Below are 21085 nucleotides of genomic sequence, written 5' to 3' on the forward strand. Positions count from 1 at the left end.
AGCAATAAATAAATAAATAAATAAATAAATAAATAAATAAATACATACATACATACATACATACATAAAATATATTAATAGGTTAAAAAACTCGACGTTGTAAGGTGCTGTTGCCAAATTCTTAAATACATTGCCACTATATTAAAGTGAACACCTTGTTAAAATATTGTGTTAAAAAATGTGAGCTACGTTAAAAGCGTTTATTAAAATTTTTTCATCTTTTCGTGTTTTCGGCGTTAGGTTACGCCCCTAAACTCTGATTGGACAGCCAGATCAAGGGTTCTCTCTCATTGGAGGCATGGGTTTGATTGACGGGCGATATGATTCCGCCTACAAATCGCATGTACAGTCAAATTCTACTGTACAGGTACGAGTGGGTGGAATCCAGAAGTGTTACTCTGGTGAGTTACGCGTGTGATGGAGCTGTTCAACTCTCCTGTTCAAAGACGACTAAGCTTCGCTTCGCCGCTGTTTCTTTTTGACCTGGTTGGACTACTTTCGGGACTTTTTAAACAACGCGCTTTAAGGAATGACTGACAAGGACCGAGTTTGAAACGGATTTTGTGCCAACTTTTATTAAAATACACCGCTGAATACAGTTTACGTTTCAAACTTTGGTTTTAGTGTCCATTTAAAGGGAATAATCATGCCTGATCAACTGACAGTACCGGAGTTCATGGACATTACCAATGACGACTATAAAGCACCAACAACATCAGTGTTCTGCACGCGCATGGCTCACTGTAGGAATACAGTTGGCGCTTTGGAAGAGGTAAAACACCTTTACAATGTCAATAACAGAAGAACGCCGTTTATAGACTCGCTAGAAGTACGAAGTTATGTCTGTATCTGTATACTTGTACTACAGAAAGTGTGGTAACTTGAGAACATTGCTTCAGTAAATATTATAAATTGGTCTGTTTTACAAAAGGAGTCTGGAAAATGACTTCCTTCTTGTAGCACCAGAGCCCAGTGTATCCAGTGTTGGAAGTGAACCTCGCCCATGTTTCTCATGGGTTCATGCAACGTCTTATCGCTGTTATGTTGACGCCACTCATAATTTGATAGCAATTTCAGCCTTTTATAAGCCACAACGTTACGCAATCAACCTGTTATGACACACATTTGCCATTAACAGTGATTTCCTAATAATAAATGCACGCAGAGGGTTTTATGGACTGATTTACAGGCCTGCCCCTGGCCTGCTAACAGAGAGGTGACAGAGCTGTTACTAACAAGTCCAGTTATTACAGAAACAGAACAAAGATTTTATTATGCTAAAATTATTATCGTTTAAAACTATTTACAAGATCTCAACTAATACAAAGTATCATACGAATTGTCGTGGCATTGGTGACATGCTGGCTGTGCCATAATTAACATTGAATTCAAATTGGTACTGCCATAATATACCGTAAAAATCAGAAAAGTCAAAAACGTGTTTTATTAACTTAAAATGTTCTTTGCTTGTGGATCTAAGTTCAATAAGCATTTTAAGTTAAGCTGGTTATTAACGATACATGCAGTAATAGTGATGTATAACTTGTGTATCAGTTTGTTGAGCAAACCGAGAAGGTTATATAGAGTAATTTATATAGTAATTTATATAGTAACACATACCCACTAAAATGGAAGAAGCGTATCAGTAGGGAACACTAATTGAAACATAATGCAACATTTAAATATAATCGAAAAAATATATGGAGCTAATACATCTATTAATTACGAACAACAAATATTTGCCAACACTTTGACCAAAAACTTAAATTCAAGTGCTTCATCAAAGATCAAACTTCACAGCAGCCTGTTAGATTATCTACTCCAAACATTGTAAGTTATTTCTGTTTAAGTTGCTCAGTAAATATGGACTTAAATTGAATGTAAAGTGAATGTAATTAAATGTAAAAGTTTTCCTCAAAATTTAGTTTGTCTGACATAAAAACTGTGCTTAATCACACGACTGATAGGAACAACTGAAGAATAGGAACAACTATATGTGTTCTGCAGTTCTTCTAAAGGTTTGTTTTAGTTTCAAAATTGCAGTGACTTCTTCAATGGAAATATAAAAGGGCTTTGCGCAAGCAGATCTCGTTGAACTTTACTAACGTCTAAGAATGACCCTGTATTTTAAAGTAGCCCCGAAACTCTTCCTCTTTTACTTCTTTTGCACTTTGACTTGAGCTTGAACTAAAACGTTGACTTTTGATGATTTCGTTCAACGTCAAAATATACATCATAGAAGGTTAAATATTAAAAAAACCCTCAGAGAACGCTTAGCGAAATAGGCATAAATGTATAATTTATGTTTGGTGGTCTTGACCACACGGAATCAAGAGAACTGAACTGCAACTGTAAACACACCCACAGTGTGTCAAGGACATGGGGATTTTTTTGGAAAGCAGGCGTGAGTAAAATCCACTGCCTCAGGCCCTTGGAGTAACTGGCGTTTTCGTGTGACTGGGATACACAGAGGGAAGCACTCTTTATGAGTTGCCCTTTGGCACCGCCCCATTTGCATTTAGCCTCGGTGGAGGAAGTAGCTGAGGTAAACAGATGTTCATGGTTTATGTAAAGACTGGAGCTGGACTCTGTTTGCAGGTGTCAGACGATTTGGTTGTTTTAGCCAAACCTCTTAAATATTTGTGCATGTTCTGCAGCAGGAGGGTTGCACACACCCACAGATGCCGTATAGAAGGCAGTCGGTAAACTCTTCGCTGTCGTTTCCGGTTCCTCCATCCCTGTGCGCGGTGTCCTGCTGAGACTTGCCTTTGATGGAAACCCCAGTGCAGCTAATATCTCTCATCTCTTTCTCTCTTATTCTGTTCTCTATTTCTTTCGCTTCATCTTTCTCATTCCTTAAGGCTAAGGCGGGATGGCTGTCCCATTTCTTGTCCCAGCTTGTCCCATCTAATCTCCTTCTCGCACACACACGTCTGCTCACTGTTTTTCCACAGTTTTTTTTATGGGTCTGCGGCCCTGTTCGGTCACTCTTGTTTTTTTTTTTGTGAACCAGCTCAGATTGTACAGTTCTTTCAAACGAGGCAATTATAGCATTTGAATAGAGATGTAAATATGGGTGTACAGTACTTAAAATAGTGGACTATGAAAATAGTGGCCAGTGATTATTTAATTATAAAAACATCTTTAATTGTAACTATTTAAAAATAACTACGGCGATTCGTCATTGTTGTTAAACAAAATACTTTACGAATGTTACTCAATTACATTATTCCATGCCTCGCAAAATGCAGCACTGCATTCAAAGTATCACACTTTCAAAAGCAAACACTCGCAGACACCTTTGCCACAATGTCGATTCCCTTTTACATATTGTGTGTTATGTTTAGCAAAAAGTGTTTTATGAAATGAACAGCATGAAACAGTCAAAGGCCAAGAACTAGTGTATGGTTTTGGAGATTTGGTGTGTGGTTCTGGCGTTTGAGTATCAGGTTTCACAAACTGTGTGACAAGTAAAAATGTTGTGTAAAAGGAGGTGAAAAAGACTGTAATAATGAACAGATGTTAGCTCTGTTGCGTCTCAGCAAAGCTGCACTACATTGATCAAAATATTGTGAAATATTAGTACAGTTTAAAATAACTTTCCTTTTTTTGTTCCTTTGGTGGAAAACCTAATTTACAGCAGTCTTTATTCCAGTCTTTAGCGTCGCAGGATCATTCAGAAATCAATCCAATCCATTTTGTGGAAACCTTAATCATTTTATTTCCAGGATTCTTCATTCAAGTTAAATTTTGAGACATCAATATGAAATATTTGAAATATAAATCACTTGTACCTTTGTTACTTTCAGTCCATCTACTGCATCCTTACTGAATAAAAATTTCTTAAAAAAAGAAAAGAAAATGTAACTGATCTCAACCCTTTGAATGGTCTTAAACGTTTCCATCATAATACTCTTAAAGGAACACTCCACTTTTTTTTTGTAAATAGGCTCATTCTCCACCTCCCTATTAGGTTTTTTGGAATCAATTCAGCTGATCTCCGTGTCTGGTGATAGCACTTTTAGCATAGCTTAGCATAGATCATTGAATCCAATTAGACCAGTAGCATCGCGTTCAAAAATGACCAAAGAGTTTCAATATTTTTCCTATTTAAAACTTGACACTTTTGGAGTTAACTCATGTACTAAGTTGCGATGTTGCGATTTTCTAGGCTCATATACTAGGAACTATACTCTTATTCTGGCGTAATATTCAAGGATGTTTGCTGCCATAACATTGCCACAGTAGGTGCAGTGATATCAGTTCATTGATTTTTACGCTGTAATGAGAGTATAGTTCCTAGTCATATCAGCCTAGAAAATCTATCTGGGAAAAATATCAAAACTCTTTGGTCATTTTTGAACGCAATGCTACTGGTCTAATTGTATTCAATGATCTATGCTAAGCTATGTTAAAAGTGCTGAACCCGGAGATTGGCTGAATGGCTAACTCTAGGGGAGTTGGAGAATGAGCCTATTTCAGAAAAAGGTGGAGTGTTTCTTTAGTGCTCAATGTCAGACAGACTATGACAGCCGGAAATGTGCCGGAGTGTTGTCAGCTGGCGGGCGCTAGGCTTATCCCTCATCAGATGATTTTGTCTTGGTCTCGTACCAGACATGACTCCTGCATAAACATAGATTTTAGGCCACAAGTCCGTCTGCTTCACACGACTCTTTTTTGTGCAAAATTCCCAGAGCGTGATTCAGCATGAGTGATGAGGGGCTAAATTACAGGCTGAGTGTGAGAGGGAAGCATAAACACAATGCTGTACAAAACTGGGTTACAAATGCTTTTTACAATTGTTATTATAGTTTGACCTACTTTATGCACTAAAAGGTGTTGGTTGTGTTTATTAGGCAATCCTGTAGCTTAAACAGCATGGCACTTTCAATGCCAAAGTCATGGGTTTGGAAAGCAAATGATAAAATGTGTATTTAGAATGCAAAGTCACTTTGGCCAAATGCATGCATTTGAATGGATTACACACTTTGGAATAGGAAACGCTTGTTAACTATTAACTATGACTTTTTCCTCAATAAATTCTTAATTTTCTTCTTTTTAATGGTTAGTATGGTCGTTGTTAAGTTTAGGTGCTGGGTAGGATTAAGGATGTAGAATAAGCACTAATAAATGGCTAATATTCTAGTAATATGCATGGTAATAGGCAAATAATAGTCGAAAAATGCTACCGAAATATGAAAGCTGTCACTGAAGTGATATCCTTTCAAAGGGACTAATATGATATATTTTTATACACTTTAAGTGTTAATATATATATGTAAGGTACTGATATGCACCTTTAAGGGTAAATGAGGTAACAATGTGTACTTTTTGGAAAAAATAACCTAACTAGTGGCAACTTTTGTAAGCTATTTTTTCTTAGAGTGTAGAATATGCATCATTTTTAAACATCATGAAGGCAGTTAAATAAAGAAAGATGCAGGTCTTATTGGTGCAGCATTGTGGAAAAAAAAATATTCATTTTGTTATCTTACTTCATCCTGTGTATTCGGAACTGGTTGGTTCAGCGCAAAACATCAAGAAAATGTTTCGTGTTGTTTTGCAGGCGCTGGATCTGGACCGCAGTGTGCTGCACAAAATAAAGAAGTCAGTCAAGGCCATAAACAGCTCTGGTCTGAGTGAGTATTACAAATACTTTAATACATTAGCCTATGACCATTATGTTTGCGCACATTTTACACTTTTATTGTGTAATTGGTTTTGAAAGTAACGTTTTATATTTGTACTGTATAAATAACAGTAGAATTGTTCTGTTAAGCCCATTTTTTCAAACAATGGCAAAAGATATATAAGAATAGCCTTGGTTTCACATACAGTGCGATTCAAGTCATTGTTATTCTATCAAGCAGGTTTTGTTCTTTACCTAACACATTCCTCTCATTCCTACCAGAATCACCGATACCTGTTCCAGCAAGAACCTGCTTATTTCTCTCTCTTTCTCTTTCTCTCTCTCTCTCTCTCTTCAGAACTAGATTATCATATGTAGTTTTTATTTAAATCTATTGCTGGTTAGCGAGTATCATAGTATTTGAGTGATACTGTTTTTCAGAGTTTACTGCGTGAATGTTATTGTTGAAGTCTGCATGAAATAAAATGTAAAGTATATTTACAGAGTACTTGGTTGAACAACAAACCTAATCTAGAGAAAAAATGTGTTACTCGGTATCAAAAATAGAACATAAAAAAAATCTAAATAAGAATAAATACTAAAATATGATGTTAGTAGTACTAAAATAACATTGGTTTACGCACACATTGACATCAGAAGGAGTTCCCTGTGATGTTCTTAAAACTGGTTAAATGAAAAATAAATAAAAATAATTTTTTAAATTGTTAAAAATACTTTTTAAAATAATTAAATTAGTGGCAGTTCCTTCTAAGTGATTTTTTTTTGCTTTACTGCACGTCACTGGAGAGTGTGGCTGCTAAGCTTTTTTCTACAATACTGCACACATAAACTAGGAAGTATGTTTTTTGCGGTAGAAAGGGAAAAGGCCCACGTGACAGGAGTTTGCTCATGCCCGTATGAACCACTGAGATAAGGTCAAGCAAAGTGTAATAAAACAAATGAGCTTTATAAGGCAACAGTTGGGCAATGAGTAAAGTATCCATGATAACCAAGCAGGTTTTTGTATATAATAATAATAATGTGGAGTATAAATGGCTGACAAGACAGTTTTGGTGTGTTTTCAGCTCACGTAGAGAATGAGGAGCAGTACATCCAGGCACTGGAGAGATTTACGGATACTACTGTGTACAAAGATGACCCTGAGATGCCCGATTACTTCCTCAAATTCGCTGGTTTCACTAAAGAGCTCACCGGTCTCTTTAAGAACTTGGTGAGCAAGTCTCTGTCATCTTTCTGTTGTAAAACATTTCAGAGCTGTATTTGTTTTGCCTGTGGCTCACAAACAGCTGACTGCACTCTTCAGGAGACACTGCGAGTTACATGAAGAGCATTTTCACACAGATGTATGTAATTACATAAACACTTTGTTTTGAATCTCCCAATGTTTTCCTTCTGCCCACAGCTGCAGAACATGAGTAACATCATCACTTTCCCACTAGACAGTCTGCTGAAGGGAGACCTTAAAGGAGTCAAAGGGGTATGCAATGACATTTGTATGAAATCTTTTTCTTAATATTAAATAGTTGCTTATTAGCATGAATATTACAAGAATATTGGCTTTTTATTATTATTTATAAAGCATATATTAATAATTTTTTTCTGCAAACCATATTTTAGATTCCTTAATCCTACCACATACCTAAACTTCCTAACTATTAATATATAGCCAGCAAATTATTGAGGAAAAAGTCATATTTAATAGTTAATAGTGAGAATTGGTAAATTGGTAAAAATGCAGTAAAGTAGTCATATTTTATTATTTTTATATATTTTGAAATGTAGTCCTTCAAAAATCTTTATAATATGCAGATGAAAAAAAATGCTAAAGTTAAAAAAACATTTTTTTGTTCAGAATTTATTCATTTACTTAAAAATAAAATCAATTCTCACAAATACAATGATTATAGCGGTTTGTGTTTTTTTTTATATTTCAGTTAAGTCTCTCCGTATGTTGACTGTGCTCTCATTTGTTCAACAGGATCTGAAAAAGCCTTTTGATAAAGCATGGAAGGATTACGAAACCAAACTGTAAGCACCCATTAAACTCTTTATAACAATCTCAGAAAAAATATACAGAAGTAATAGTTACAGATTAATCAGTGAGTATTAAACTTTACCTCAGAAACTCATGAAGTTGTAATAACTGTGGATTAATTTATTTAAATCTGAGATACAGGGGAAGGGGAGGTTGGGGGTAGTAGGAGGTTTAGTCATTTCAGATGTTTGAGTGAACCATCCCTTTAAGTCCTGGGCCTGTAGCATGGATGAAGAGCTTATCACAATGTTGGACCATACCTTAAGTAAACAACAGCACCAACATATATGGTGTGTTTGTGCATTATGAGGCCTTGATGAAAGCCTAATGTTTGTGCATGGTTAAGTACATGTGCTGTAATTTCTTTTTAATGTCAGTACTATAAACGTATTTACAGGGGCAAGATTGAGAAAGAAAAACGGGAGCATGCCAAACAGCATGGTCTAATCAGAACAGAGATCAGCGGAGGAGAGATCGCAGAAGAGATGGAGAAAGAGAGACGCCTCTTTCAGCTTCAGATGTGTGAAGTAAGGAGTGTGGATCTCATACAATCAGCATCAGTAAAAGTGTCTCTTTAATGGGTTTTTTTTTTTGGTCCTGGTTCACTTCTTACCCTTGGTAATATAAAATATGACTAAAGAGGTATTAAAGGTGTCATTTTGCTAGGTGACCCAAGTTCAAATCTGACATGCTTTTTTCAGACATGCTCACACGTGCAGCGAGTGAGCATCATGCATTTTCACTAAATGAGAAATTTGTGATCATGGCTCTTTTAATATATAGTTAACAAATAGGTAAAAAGTAGGAAAAAGGAATTAAAAGTAAGCAACTCAAACATTTCATACTTTTTTCCCTAGTATCTCATTAAGGTGAATGAAATTAAAGTCAAGAAGGGAGCTGACCTGCTTCAAAACCTCATCAAATATTTTCATGCCCAGTGCAAGTATGTTGGTTTATAATGCTCTCCTACTAACAATTCATTTCATTTTTAATTCAGACTTCTAATAGAATTGGTCTCCCATTTCCACACAGTTTCTTCCAGGATGGGTTAAAAGTTGTGGACAGTCTGAAACCTTTCATGGAAAAACTTGCCACAGACCTAACTGCAGTATGTTTTTTGGATATGGCTGTGTGCTCTTTTAAAGATATGCTCTTTATTTAAACGAAGCAGTTCATTTCTTTTTTGTTGTTTCTGTTTAAATCGCAGAACAAGCAGACACAAGATGCAGAAAGAAAACAACTGATGCAGCTTAGAGATATTCTCAAATCTGCCCTACAGTCAGAGTGCAAAGAGGTGAGACCAAAACGGATTTGGACACCGTGATTGATTATACGATTGCTTAATTTAGTGTTAAATCTTGCTGTTTTGTTTGTTTGTGCGGTGAAAGGACCTCCAGTCAAAGCAGAATGCAGGCTATAGTCTTCACCAGCTTCAGGGCAATAAAGCCCACGGCACTGAGCGCTCTGGGATGCTTCTCAAACGCAGCGAAGGGTGAGTATGTCTGGGACTTCAGTTGTGTCCATATTAAAGTAGTCAATATTCTGTGATCTTTTGTCTGATGAAGGCTTCTCTTCACCTTACAGACTGAGGAAAGTTTGGCAGAAAAGGAAGTGCACTGTGAAAAATGGATTATTGACTATTTCTCATGGAACGGTAGGGGAATAAAACAAACTATATGTAACTCATTTTAGTGTTTTAGTATTGCAACTTTACAGAGTTTGAGGGCAAGAACATGTTGGAAGAACTAAATTTACAATGAATAAAATATATAATGTAATATAGCTTGTTTGGGTATTAATAAAAGTATGCATGTAAAATAAATTATTTTATATAATATAATCATAATTGCTAAATGCGTAATACATGTATTACTTTTTTTAAATAACACATAATTCTTTATATTAATATATGCAGAATAAATTCTGTATAACCCATTTCAGTGAGCTTTGCTGTTAATGTGTAATAAATCCCCTAAATATACCCTTTTTCTGCTCTTTCTTTCTTGCTCCATCTCTCTTTTTTCTTGCAGGCCAACGCACCGCCAGCAAACCTGAACCTTTTAACCTGCCAAGTGAAGCGTAACCCAGATGAGAAAAAATGCTTTGATCTTATATCACGTAATATACTTTTAACAACAAGCACATTCCAATACTCTCATAAATTCAGAGCCAGTATTCTCAAAGTCTTTTATGGCTTATATGGTTGGTTGGTCATTTTTATTTGCTCACTGTTCTCGTCCATCTTCTAGATGACAGAACGTATCACTTTCAGGCAGAGGACGAAGCAGAGTGTCAAATGTGAGTGTGGAAGTGAGTGTGTGTGTGCTCACACAAATTTTACACGATTTTATAAATAACACGCGAGAATGTTTTCATGACATCCAGCGCTTCTGTCCTTTCATCTGTTTGCGTGTATCTGTCTGTCTCAGATGGGTGTCTGTGCTCCAGAACAGTAAAGAGGAGGCGCTGAACAACGCCTTTAAGGACGATCAGAACGAGGGAGAGAATAACATTGTGCGGGATCTGACCAAAGCTATTGTGGAAGAAGTGAAGAAGATGAGCGGCAATGACGTGTGCTGTGATTGCGGAGCTTCCAGTAAGCAATATATGTTTGATGTAACCCAGTGGTGAAACATCTGGACTGGGTACTGAAATGTCGCAAGTTTTAATCCTGCAAGGTTTGATCCCCGAGATGTAAATGTAATTGAATAAATTCTAAGTAATGACTAAATTAAAAATTAACTACCGAAACATTTTTGTTGCATTATTTGCACGAACTAAAAGACGCATTTTTGCACGAGTATCGCTTCAGCTCACTCTACTGTTTTTTTGTAATGAAATCTGCACCCTGTGCTTCCTGTTTTGCATCTGGCCTTTCCACTTCTCTTTGTGCATTGTATGAAACTTAGTCATCCCAGCAGAACTTGTTTTGTTATTTAGATCGAAGTTATTCTTAGAAAAGATAACCCTGTATGAAATTCAAATTATACGTCAGTGCCTTTTTTTACTTGTCGTTACTGCAGATCCAACATGGCTTTCCACAAACCTGGGAGTGTTGATTTGCATAGAATGTTCCGGAATCCATCGGGAAATGGGAGTCCACTTCTCCAGAATACAGTCTCTGACGCTGGATGTCTTGGGCACGTCTGAACTTCTGGTAAAGTCTTGTAACAATTAGGTCATATTTAAGCAGAAATCGCAAATTGTGATGGTTTTAAATGGGTTGCAGCTTGTTAACAGCGTGGGCAATGCAGGGTTCAATGAAATCATGGAAGCAAACCTGTCACCAGAGATCCCCAAACCTAACCCTTCTAGTGACATGTGAGGAATCAGTTTCATCTTTTCCTTTTTTTTAATTCATTATACATATTTTAAATGAAGATCTGCACTTTTTTTGCTTTTCACATTATAAATTTCATTACAATGATTTTTCTTGCAATTGTCCTTTAGGCAGGTACGAAAAGACTTTATTACAGCCAAATACACGGAGAAGCGCTTCGCTCAGAAGAAGTATGCGGATAACACAGCCCGGTTACATGCACTGTGTGATGCGGTGAGGTCCCGGGACATCTTCTCTCTGATCCAGGTGTATTCTGAAGGAGTGGACCTGATGGAGACCATTCAGCAAACTAACCAACATGTAAGTTGTAACACCACCTGTTTAGCCTTATGTTTTGGTTCATTTAGTGAACGAAATACATATAGTATTTTTTTTAACAATGTAATATATGACAGGAACCGGGTGAAACAGCGCTACATCTTGCAGTACGAATGGTGGACCGGAACTCTCTCCATATTGTAGACTTCCTTGTACAGAACAGGTACTCCACTGATGCTAAAATAAGATTGTCCATGCTATTCAGACATTTGACATGTCTGTATGTGTACGTATTTGTGTATGCAGTGGGAATTTAGACAAGCAGACTTCCAAAGGAAGCACAGCGCTGCACTACTGCTGCTTGACTGACAACAGTGAATGTATGAAGCTGCTACTGCGGGGAAAAGCATCTGTCACCATTAGTAAGAGTTCATATTATTTGCTTTAACCACAGGAATTCAAACTACACACACACACACATGTTGGTATTTGTGGTTTATGTGGGCGTTTTTTTAGGCGTTTTTATACTTGTTTCTGTGAATTGTGGGGGCTTTCTATAGATATCTATTACTTTTATACTGACCAATTGATAATTTTCTATTCCCTAACCCTTGTAGAGAACCTGTTAGCTTTGTTACACTTTCAGATAAACATCATTTACTACCCCTGTGGGCAAAAAAATCAAATTTTACTGTCCTTGTGGGGACATATGGTCCCCACAGTGTGACATAAACAAGTACACACACACACACACACAAATTTAAAAAAATCTATAAATACCTTTTATTGAAAATAAGACATTGGTTTTTTTTATTTAAATAAAAAAATTGCAAAAAAATGAGCAAAATGCAAGTCATTTATTAGTAGTACTTGATATAAACCATGCATTTTTGGTCATGTCTGAAATAAAAAAGGGTAAAATAAATGTGTTTTTCTTGCAGCTAATGATGCAGGGGAGACTCCACTGGATCTGGCACAGCGTCTCAGACACGCAAAATGCGAGGAGCTGGTGGGTACATTTGTATCTTTAATGCCAGCAGAAATCCTGAAGTGCTGATTTTTGCTCTTTTCTTTTCTTGAGAGCAAGTTCTTGAGATTGTATTAATGCAAATTCCTCTCTGATATGTTCTTCCGTGCTGTGTGCGACAGCTGACTCAGGCACAAACAGGGAAGTTCAACGTCCATGTGCATGTGGAGTATGACTGGCGCCTGCATAACGATGACCTCGACGAGAGTGAGGATGAGATGGAAGACAAGGTTAACACTTTTTATCCAAAAATGCCACTTAATTCAGCAAGGATGCATTAAATTGATCACAAGTAACAGTGAAGACATTTACAATGTTACCAAAGATTCAAATAAATGTTTTTCTTTGTCAGCTTAAACACTGAGAGAATCTAAGCGGTATTGTAAACAATCATGCATATATTTTAAGTCTCATTCACTGTTCACTACATAGTAAAAGTCACTTACATAAAGAACAAATGTATTTGAACAAAGAGAATATTTAGCACTTAATACTGGTACCTTTTGGCTCATCCTTATGTCACTGACTTTGTGTTTCAGCCCATTCCCAACAGGCGTGAGGAGCGTCCAGTTAGCTGTATTATTCCAGGAACTGGCCCCATGATGCCCAACATGAGCGCTCTGGCACGGGACGTGGCTAATGTGGTCAATAACAAGCAAAGGGCTTTTATTCCTAGCATGATCTGCAATGAAACGTACGGCACCATGCTTGACGTTGGTTCACCACCTTTGGGTTTACCAGGGGTGCCGGGTATTCCACCACTTCGTACCTTAGGAAGGGGTAAGTATTCTAGAAGTATTTCTGAAAGCTTTCATCCTAAAATAGTTTGCTTACAAATGTACATTCATGTGATAAACATAGATATTGAACACATTTATGTGCACGTTGTCAGGGTGGAGTCCTCCATCGGAGATAGTTGGGAGACAGAGATCGTGCTCAGACCCTTCAAACCCTCAGAGTCCAGACAAAAACATTTCAGTATATGGTGAGTCTGACCTCAGTAGAGCCTTACACACATTTTTAGATAGATTATCATTCCTATGTCATATATTCTGAAAGGCTGCATTTATTTGATTGCTAAATGTTTATTATCAATGTTACATGTATTATCAATGGTAAATTAATATTGTGCTACCTAATATTTTTGTGGAAACCATGATCCATTTTTTCAGGATTTTTTGATGAACAGAAATTTCAAAATAACAACATTTTGAAATAGAAATAATTTACAACATTACAAATATCTGTACTATCGCTATTCATCAATTGAATGTATTATTGCTGAATAAAAGTGTTTCTTTAAATTAAATAAAAAACTTTTGAACATCAGTCAAGATGTTTTGTTGAACATTGTTGTTTCATAATGCTCTACTAGCTCTACTGGATGGTCAGCCAATTTAAACTACTACGAAACCGCATAAACCAAGCACCATGTTCAAAAAATCAAGCCGGTTTTTCTTGTAGGCATATGCATAACAGGTTTGGTCTCTCCTATAGTGCTCCCCCCTGCTCCGCCACCTCCACCTGCGGCCAAAAGACCTCCTCCTCCAGATCCAAAAGCGTCTCTTCCCCAAGTGCCTGCAGCTCCATCGGTACCCTCTGCACCCCCGGTTATACCACCCGCCCCAGCTCGACCAGCGCCCACAGTGCCTCCTGCTCCAGTGTTGCCCACGTCATTTTCATATAAACCTCCACCTCCTCCTATACCCCCACAGCCTCCTGTACCCCCACAGCCGAAAGCCCCTGCACCAAAACCAGTCAAATCCCCCACTAGGTAAAGGTGTCACCTTCCAGCTTCATTACAGTAGTAACAGATTATTAGATGCTGTGTTTTTATAGGTACTTCAGTTGTTGCTTTTGTAGCACTTTTAGCATTGGCTGCATTATATCAGCTGCACTGTTCTGTGTATTTCTCAGGGATCCTGTTGGCTCTTACAGTAAAGATGCAAATATAAATAAACCTCCGCCTACTGTCCCCCGACCAAGTGACAAAACAGGTGAATAGAGTTCTACATTATATATAAAAAAAAAAAAAAAAAAAAAAATATATATATATATATATATATATATATATATATATATATATATATATATATATATATATATATATATATATATATAATAATATAAAATATATTTTTAGGCTAAAATGAGCTTAAACTGTTATTTTTATTTAAAAAAAATTCTGCAGATTCTGGGCCGTCATCTGCCTCCGCACCAGTTCCTGTTCCTGCTCCCAAACCCAGGACAGCCCCACCTGTAAGTGACAGCCCTTTTTCCCCTCAAAAGTAACCTTCACTACCATTCAAAAGTTGTAAGAATGATGGTTTTTGAAAAAGGTATGCGTTTGCATACCAAGCAAAAAAACAAGTAATGACTGTAATTTTTTTCAGGATTCTTTAATGAATGCAAAGTTTAAAATAACTGCATCTGTTTGAAATAGGAACATTACATGTAAATGTCTTTTGCAATTTGCAACTGAGCAATTTAATACATACTTGTTAAAATGAAATACTAAATAAAAATATTAATTTATATCAATATTTAACATTCACTATTCAAAAATATTAATAAAAATGTACTTCATTTTAAATGTAATAAATTTGTGAAATTTCATTGCATTACATAATATCATACCAACTGGCAATCTGCAAATATTAAACAAAGCGTTGTTTTTCTTTCAAATAAATGTCACTTGATATTTTAATATATACATTACAGTTTTTTTTTCAATTGCTTGAACACAAAATCTTGTCACACTATTTTTGAAACCCGACACTCAAACACACACCAAGGCCTGGATTCATTAACAGGGCTTAGCCTAAGTCAGGATTAGGCCATGATTCAATTAGGAAGACTTACTGTAAATGATACCAACAGGAATCAATATTATGACAAAAGTGTTTGCAAATGCTTGCTTTTGTGATATTTTGAACATGAAATGTAAAGCATTTTGCATTCTGTCTGTCCAATTTTGGAATTCGTGTAAAGTTTTGAAAAAAAAGGCAGTTTTTAAAATGTAATCCTTTATTGTTATTTCAGTGGCAAATCTAAAACATGTGTACCGTTTCAGAAACAGAGACCTAAGAGAGTAAAGGCCCTATACAACTGTAAGGCTGATAACCCAGATGAACTGACCTTCTCTGAGGGAGAGGTGATAATAGTGGACGGAGAGGAGGACAAGGAGTGGTGGGTGAGTACACAGTCATGCTTTTTACACATCAGCTGACTGAATCATGCCAGATCTTGATGACTCTTTCGTGTGTCCTGCAGGTGGGACACATAGACGGGGAGCCCAACAGGAAGGGGGTTTTTCCTGTCTCGTTTGTTCACTTCATCACTGACTGATGCCATACATTGCCGTCTTAAGATCACAGGCTTTTTATGACAGAAACCTGAGAGCGCTGATTATTTAACTAGACGCCGTCCTTACGACTGGATGGTGGCTTATGGGACATTCACAAAACATAAGACCTCAGGAAATGGCTCACTTTAGCAATTATTCCAATTCCATGTGCAAATACCTCTAACTTTAATGCAGAGATGATGTGTGAACTGTGATGAGTGCTATGCTTTATACGGGGACCATTTTTTTATAAACTGTCATATTTTCGGATCCTTACTCTCATCCCTATAGAGCTTTTTATCTATATCAGTTGCAGAGCAACTCGGAGTTCTGTTACCGAACAAGCCATTAAACTCTGTACATTTATAAGACTACTTTTATTTTCTGCACTAGAAATATTTTTTTTAGAAAAATAACTGACAGAATATTAAAGTAGTTGCTCAACAGTTCTCAGCACTGTTGCACATTTTAATAGTTATACTACAGTTGAAAAGTTTGGGGTAAGATTTTTTTTTTAGATTTAAAAGAAATATTTTATGCTCAACACCAATACTGTCAAATATTATTACAATTTAAAACGACTATTTTGTTATATTTCAAAATGCAACTTATTTCTATGACTGCATTACTTTAACTTTCGGTGTCACATGATCCTTCAGAAATCATTCTAACAGGCTGATTTGGTGTTTTAAGAAACATTTCTGAATACTATTAATGTATTCAGCTGCACAGCTTAATATTTTAATGGAAATCATGATTTATTTTCTCACGATTCCTTGATGAATAGAAAGTTCAAAGTTTAGTTTTTGCACCAACATTGTAAATGACGTTCTGACGCTTTTGATTAATCTAACACGTCCTTGTTAAATAAAAGTATTTATTTCCTTCCAAAAAGAACAAAAAAAATCTCAAACTTTTAAACTGTAGCATACATACATCTTGCCATACTGAGACACGGTCCAAGGTCCATCTTTGACCACCACGAATTTTATTCATTTCATTAATTTACAGCATAGTCAGATGGTCCAACAACAACAAAAAAATCATCCTTTTTTTAAAAGACAACCTTCAAGTTTCCTCATAACGGTTATAGAAAAAAAAATACCTTAAACTGTTCAAAATCCGTATATTTACAAATCAAAAATCTCCACATGATGTCTTTAACTCCAGCAGAGTGAATATATGCACAGTGGTCTCTCCAAAAAGTCTTTTAAGATGGGCTGGTTTGTTTTAAAGAAGCAAAGGCTCTTCTTTAAGGTCCTTAAGCGCTCTGTACAGCTGCTACAGTATTTGAAACATCTGCAAAAACAAACAGGAAAAAATGTTCAGCAAATCATTTTCCAGCCCTATCCACTGCAATATCAATAACTTCAGGAACTGAACAATTATTGTGTTTATAGAGGTCCACAGGTGCCGGATCTTCATCCACTGGAGTGAATCTCTTAGTCCTCCGCAGTGTGGCTGCATCGGAGTAGTTGTTCCACTGGAATGAGGTCGGTACCGCCTCTTTCTTCAGCAAGCGGCGCCCTTTAGGATTCGACGGCTCTTTCACATCTTCTCTCATAAATGACGACTGCAGACTCTCGTGTGGGAAGTGATGATTAAGTCCTTGCGTCGAATGTTGCATATCCACTTTTTGCGTCTTTCTTCGTCAGTGGGGAAAGAGTGAAAGCTCAGCACAGAGTTGAACTTTGAGGAAGCCGAACACATTGGGACGCAACAATGCTCGGCTGCACTACTGTCTTCTCGCCGTTGAAATTTAAACTTTCTGGATTCCTTTACTACAATGAGATATTGGGTATATTTGTGACGGTTCTTTATACTTTAGCTTTATACTTCAAAAATGAATCATCGTTATATGGGAGATACGCAGGCCGCACCTTGTGCATGTGTGGTTCTCAAATGTTGGATATCTCAAATATCTCTACAAAGCGCAGAAATGTATTTGTTGACTGGACATTTTTGTTCTTTAACAGCTAATAGCATTTAAATGTTTGAGGTTTTTGAAAGTCGCTTTTGCTCGATTAGTAAAAACAGTGTTACTGTGAAATGTAATTATTAAAATTCCATTTTAAAATATTAAACATATATTCCTGTGACAGCAAAGCTGTACTTTCAGCAGAATGATCCTTCAGAAATCGTTCTAATATAATTATTAGCTGAACAGCTTTTATTTTCAAATAAAAACCTTTTGTAACATTATGAGTATCTTTACTGTCAATTTTAAGTCATTTACTGTATTTCTTTAGAAAATGTAAATCTTGTTGAAGACTCAACTTAAATGATATTGGTCAAAATGCAAGTGCTGTATACGGCTAACCTGATATTAAAGGTTGTGTGTGTATCCGGCTCTCGTCTAGTGTTAGAAAGCAGGCAGGTTTGACAGGCTTTGATTCTGTGTTAGATGGATCCACAGCTTCACTCGGGCCCTCAGTCTCACAGGTGAGTATGTGGATGGGCCCCCGGCAGCCTTTCAAGTGGATCTGGATAGATTCCTAGAGCAGGACGTAAATATAAATTCATATTACTTCCAGCTATCAGATGAGTGTCTTATCATCATTATTCAAACTAGGGACGGGCAAGATAACCAAAAATAATTCCAAATGTCCTTTCCTTGTTGTCCTTTCACATTAAAATCCACCTGCATATTTGTTTAGAAGGGTTTTTGGCTTAGAAACCGCTTGATCTGTGCATATTTTTCAATCAAATCAAACCATTTTTGCACCGAAGAAGTCAATGTAATTGATAGAAGACTTGTATTAATCCAGAAGCAGCAGTTTAGAGTTAAACTTTAAGATAGATTTGTTTATTACAAACATGCAGCTTTTCATTTCACGGGCCATTAATCAATAGACTGAAGTCATGTGGATTACTGTGATGTTTTTATCAGCCTTTTGGACTCTTATTCTGACGGCAGCCATTCACTACAGAGGATCCACTGGCGAGCAAGTGATTAAGTGATTTAATTTTTCCAAATCTGCTCTGATTGACAAACAAGCTTACTTCTTGAATTGCCCAAGTGGGAGTTTTTTGGAATCACAACAGACGATATAATAAAGGCTTCTAATATTAGCTTCTGTCGTTTCAAGACCTCATGGATCCAATATATATACACTGTCAAAACCACCCAGCCCTAAATTACATTTTACACTGACACCTAAGGCTCGAAGCCATTCAGCATATCTCGCACACTTACTTCAGTGGGAGTGGGCACCTCTAGCTTGGTCTCTTCAGGGGCCCTGATGGCTATTATTGTCTGGTCTTTGAAAACACCGATCTGACAGATGTCCTCGTATGTCACATAAGCTGAGGTACAACAGCAGTTAAGACCAAAACAGCTGAAAAAACTTCTAGAACATTTGGTAGAAATACTATCGCAGAAATACGAGAGGATATTCAGCATTGTCTTTGAGGTCAGTCAGGGCGAAGAGCTGTTGGGCGCAGTCTTTGATTAGCCAGTCGAGGGCCTCCTCCGTTGACTTCAGATGAAGCAGGTCAGCTTTCGTCTTGGCGCTCCACTGGTTTCCCAAGCTGTTGTTTTGTAATGGATTCCTTAAGCACACACACACACACACAGGAAAATCATTGTGAAAATAAGACCTCTAGGCTACTGTATTTCAATGGACAAATTTCACTTGTTGTGGAAATGTGGAAGTAACATTCGGCCTACACTTACATCCACTGGATCTTGTTTTTGGATGTTTTTTTGATTAGCTGGATGCCGGCTAGCACACTGGTGATGTCATACACCCGCCTCTTTCGTGTGCCCAGTTTTCGAGTAACCTCATTGAGGTCAAGGACTCCATTCGGTGCAGAGTTAAGCAGCTGCATGAAGCGTTTGGTCAGTCGTCCAAGAGCAACATCAGAGCGATTCAGAACTGGAATGAAAATTGAGGGCTTTTTTTTAAACCTTTGGTCGAAGTACATTCAAATTCTGCGCAGCATGAGAAAGAAAATGAATTTAAAACTTTTGAGAACATCCCATACCTTGACTGGTGGATGCCCCTGTTGCTTGATTCATATTGTTAATGTTGGCACAGCTAATTGAACTAAAAGAAAGCACATTATATATTGAATGGGGAAAATAAGCAATATTGTTTATATTCCTTTTTTGTAGCAGTTAATTAATGTAGTGCTACCTTCCAGTGAGACACTGTTCTTGTACTTGACTATTCACGCTATGTGAACCATCATCTGCAAGACTGTGGTCTTCATCAGCATCTTCCTCAAAATCCTCAAACTCCACATCATAAAGATCATCTTCTGCAGCAACACCACCCTTTAAGAGAAAATTACAAATATCACTTGATAATGCATAGAGTTATTAAACTATTTGAACACACGTATTATGCTTCTAATGCAATATTTTCAAGAATTTTATTTCTGTTCGCTGAGTAAAAATGTAAGGTTAATATGGAGCTTAGAAAGTAATAAAGGCCAAATAAAAGCTATAAAAAGGTAATGTTGCTAATGTAAAAAATAAGGTAAGGTTGTTAATCTCGACCAAATATTGCTCTATCCAAACCTCATTTATTATTTTTACTTTTTCCCCCCTAATATAATAACGAGTGATATATATATATATATATATATATATATATACTCTGCCAACCTCCAGCACTGGGACCGAGTGCTCTTCCACTTCATCACAGGAGCTCCAGCCGGAGACGGGTCCCTCTAATGGGGGCATAACAGGGATGGCGTCCTCGCTGATGCCGTTCGGCGTAATGTGATGGCTCAGGAAATGATCCTCGCATATCTGATGCTGATCTGTGATTTCGCGCTCAGCCTCCCGTAAAGCGTCCAGCCACACTTTCACTCGGGCCTTGTCGCTGGGGAAACTGAAAAACCTCTTGCGCGGACGGCTCGATTGCTCTTCCGGTCTGAGATCAGTGTGGTTTATGCATCCTTGGACCACACACTTCACCATCGTCGCGACACGCCGCCAGATTGTTTCGCTACATTCAATCAGATCAACGTGCATGTGCAATGTTTACACACATCGAGAGGAAACGCAAAACACGACGTCACGTGATCTCTCCTGACCAATCAAATTATTTGATTTTCTGCTTCGGATAAGCGCACCTAGTGACATCTAGTGCAATGGAGAAGTACTATCATTTTATACTACGCTGCATCATTTTAACGTCTGCATTGTCTTGTTTTCGGTTTATGTAGATGTATTAATATTTGATATAGCATGTGCCAACAATTCATAAAATAACGGCCATTTTGCATATTTCAGGAACTGAGGGAGCGGGTGGTGTCGTAAAGCAGCTTTTAATTTTTTCTTTTATTAGAAACAGATGCAGCAGAATGACACTATATCACATGACAGGGAGCAAGACAATAGTGTACCTTTTGAACAGACATATCGTTGTAAAGAGAACAGCAAAATCGTTCATTAAAACAAATCAACCATTCAGAGC

At 37.1% G+C, this 21085-nt stretch overlaps 2 protein-coding genes across 4 annotated transcripts; one reads left to right on the forward strand and one right to left on the reverse strand.

The window, feature by feature from the left end:
• Window positions 1–360: 360 nt before the first annotated feature.
• Window positions 361–16025, forward strand: asap2b (ArfGAP with SH3 domain, ankyrin repeat and PH domain 2b). 2 transcript variants are annotated; one of them, XM_043219473.1, is made up of 28 exons: window positions 361–772; window positions 5567–5639; window positions 6715–6860; window positions 7053–7127; window positions 7629–7678; window positions 8083–8212; window positions 8543–8628; window positions 8718–8793; window positions 8893–8979; window positions 9074–9177; window positions 9270–9339; window positions 9716–9803; window positions 9935–9983; window positions 10115–10281; window positions 10709–10842; window positions 10915–11006; window positions 11136–11325; window positions 11421–11506; window positions 11590–11705; window positions 12225–12292; window positions 12433–12540; window positions 12850–13090; window positions 13203–13295; window positions 13808–14084; window positions 14228–14307; window positions 14502–14569; window positions 15384–15503; window positions 15584–16025. In XM_043219473.1, exons 1-28 carry the CDS (start codon window positions 647–649, stop codon window positions 15656–15658), a joined length of 3075 nt encoding a protein of 1024 aa, XP_043075408.1. In that variant the 5' UTR covers window positions 361–646; the 3' UTR covers window positions 15659–16025. The 2 variants fall into 2 exon arrangements, with proteins under 2 accessions (XP_043075408.1, XP_043075409.1); XM_043219474.1 differs by having other exon boundaries at window positions 708–772; window positions 5912–6860.
• A 596-nt stretch (window positions 16026–16621) lies between these two features.
• On the reverse strand, window positions 16622–20694 carry e2f6 (E2F transcription factor 6). Of its 2 annotated transcripts, none has more exons than XM_043219479.1 (8): window positions 20269–20694; window positions 19796–19935; window positions 19644–19705; window positions 19333–19534; window positions 19053–19208; window positions 18853–18967; window positions 17977–18151; window positions 16622–17437 (listed from the first exon to the last, which is right to left on the reverse strand). In XM_043219479.1, exons 1-8 carry the CDS (start codon window positions 20638–20640, stop codon window positions 17217–17219), a joined length of 1443 nt encoding a protein of 480 aa, XP_043075414.1. In that variant the 5' UTR covers window positions 20641–20694; the 3' UTR covers window positions 16622–17216. The 2 variants fall into 2 exon arrangements, with proteins under 2 accessions (XP_043075414.1, XP_043075415.1); XM_043219480.1 differs by having other exon boundaries at window positions 16622–16955; window positions 20269–20692.
• Window positions 20695–21085: the final 391 nt, after the last annotated feature.

Source organism: Puntigrus tetrazona, chromosome 20 (assembly GCF_018831695.1).
Source record: "Puntigrus tetrazona isolate hp1 chromosome 20, ASM1883169v1, whole genome shotgun sequence".
Taxonomy (NCBI): Eukaryota; Metazoa; Chordata; class Actinopteri; order Cypriniformes; family Cyprinidae; genus Puntigrus; species Puntigrus tetrazona.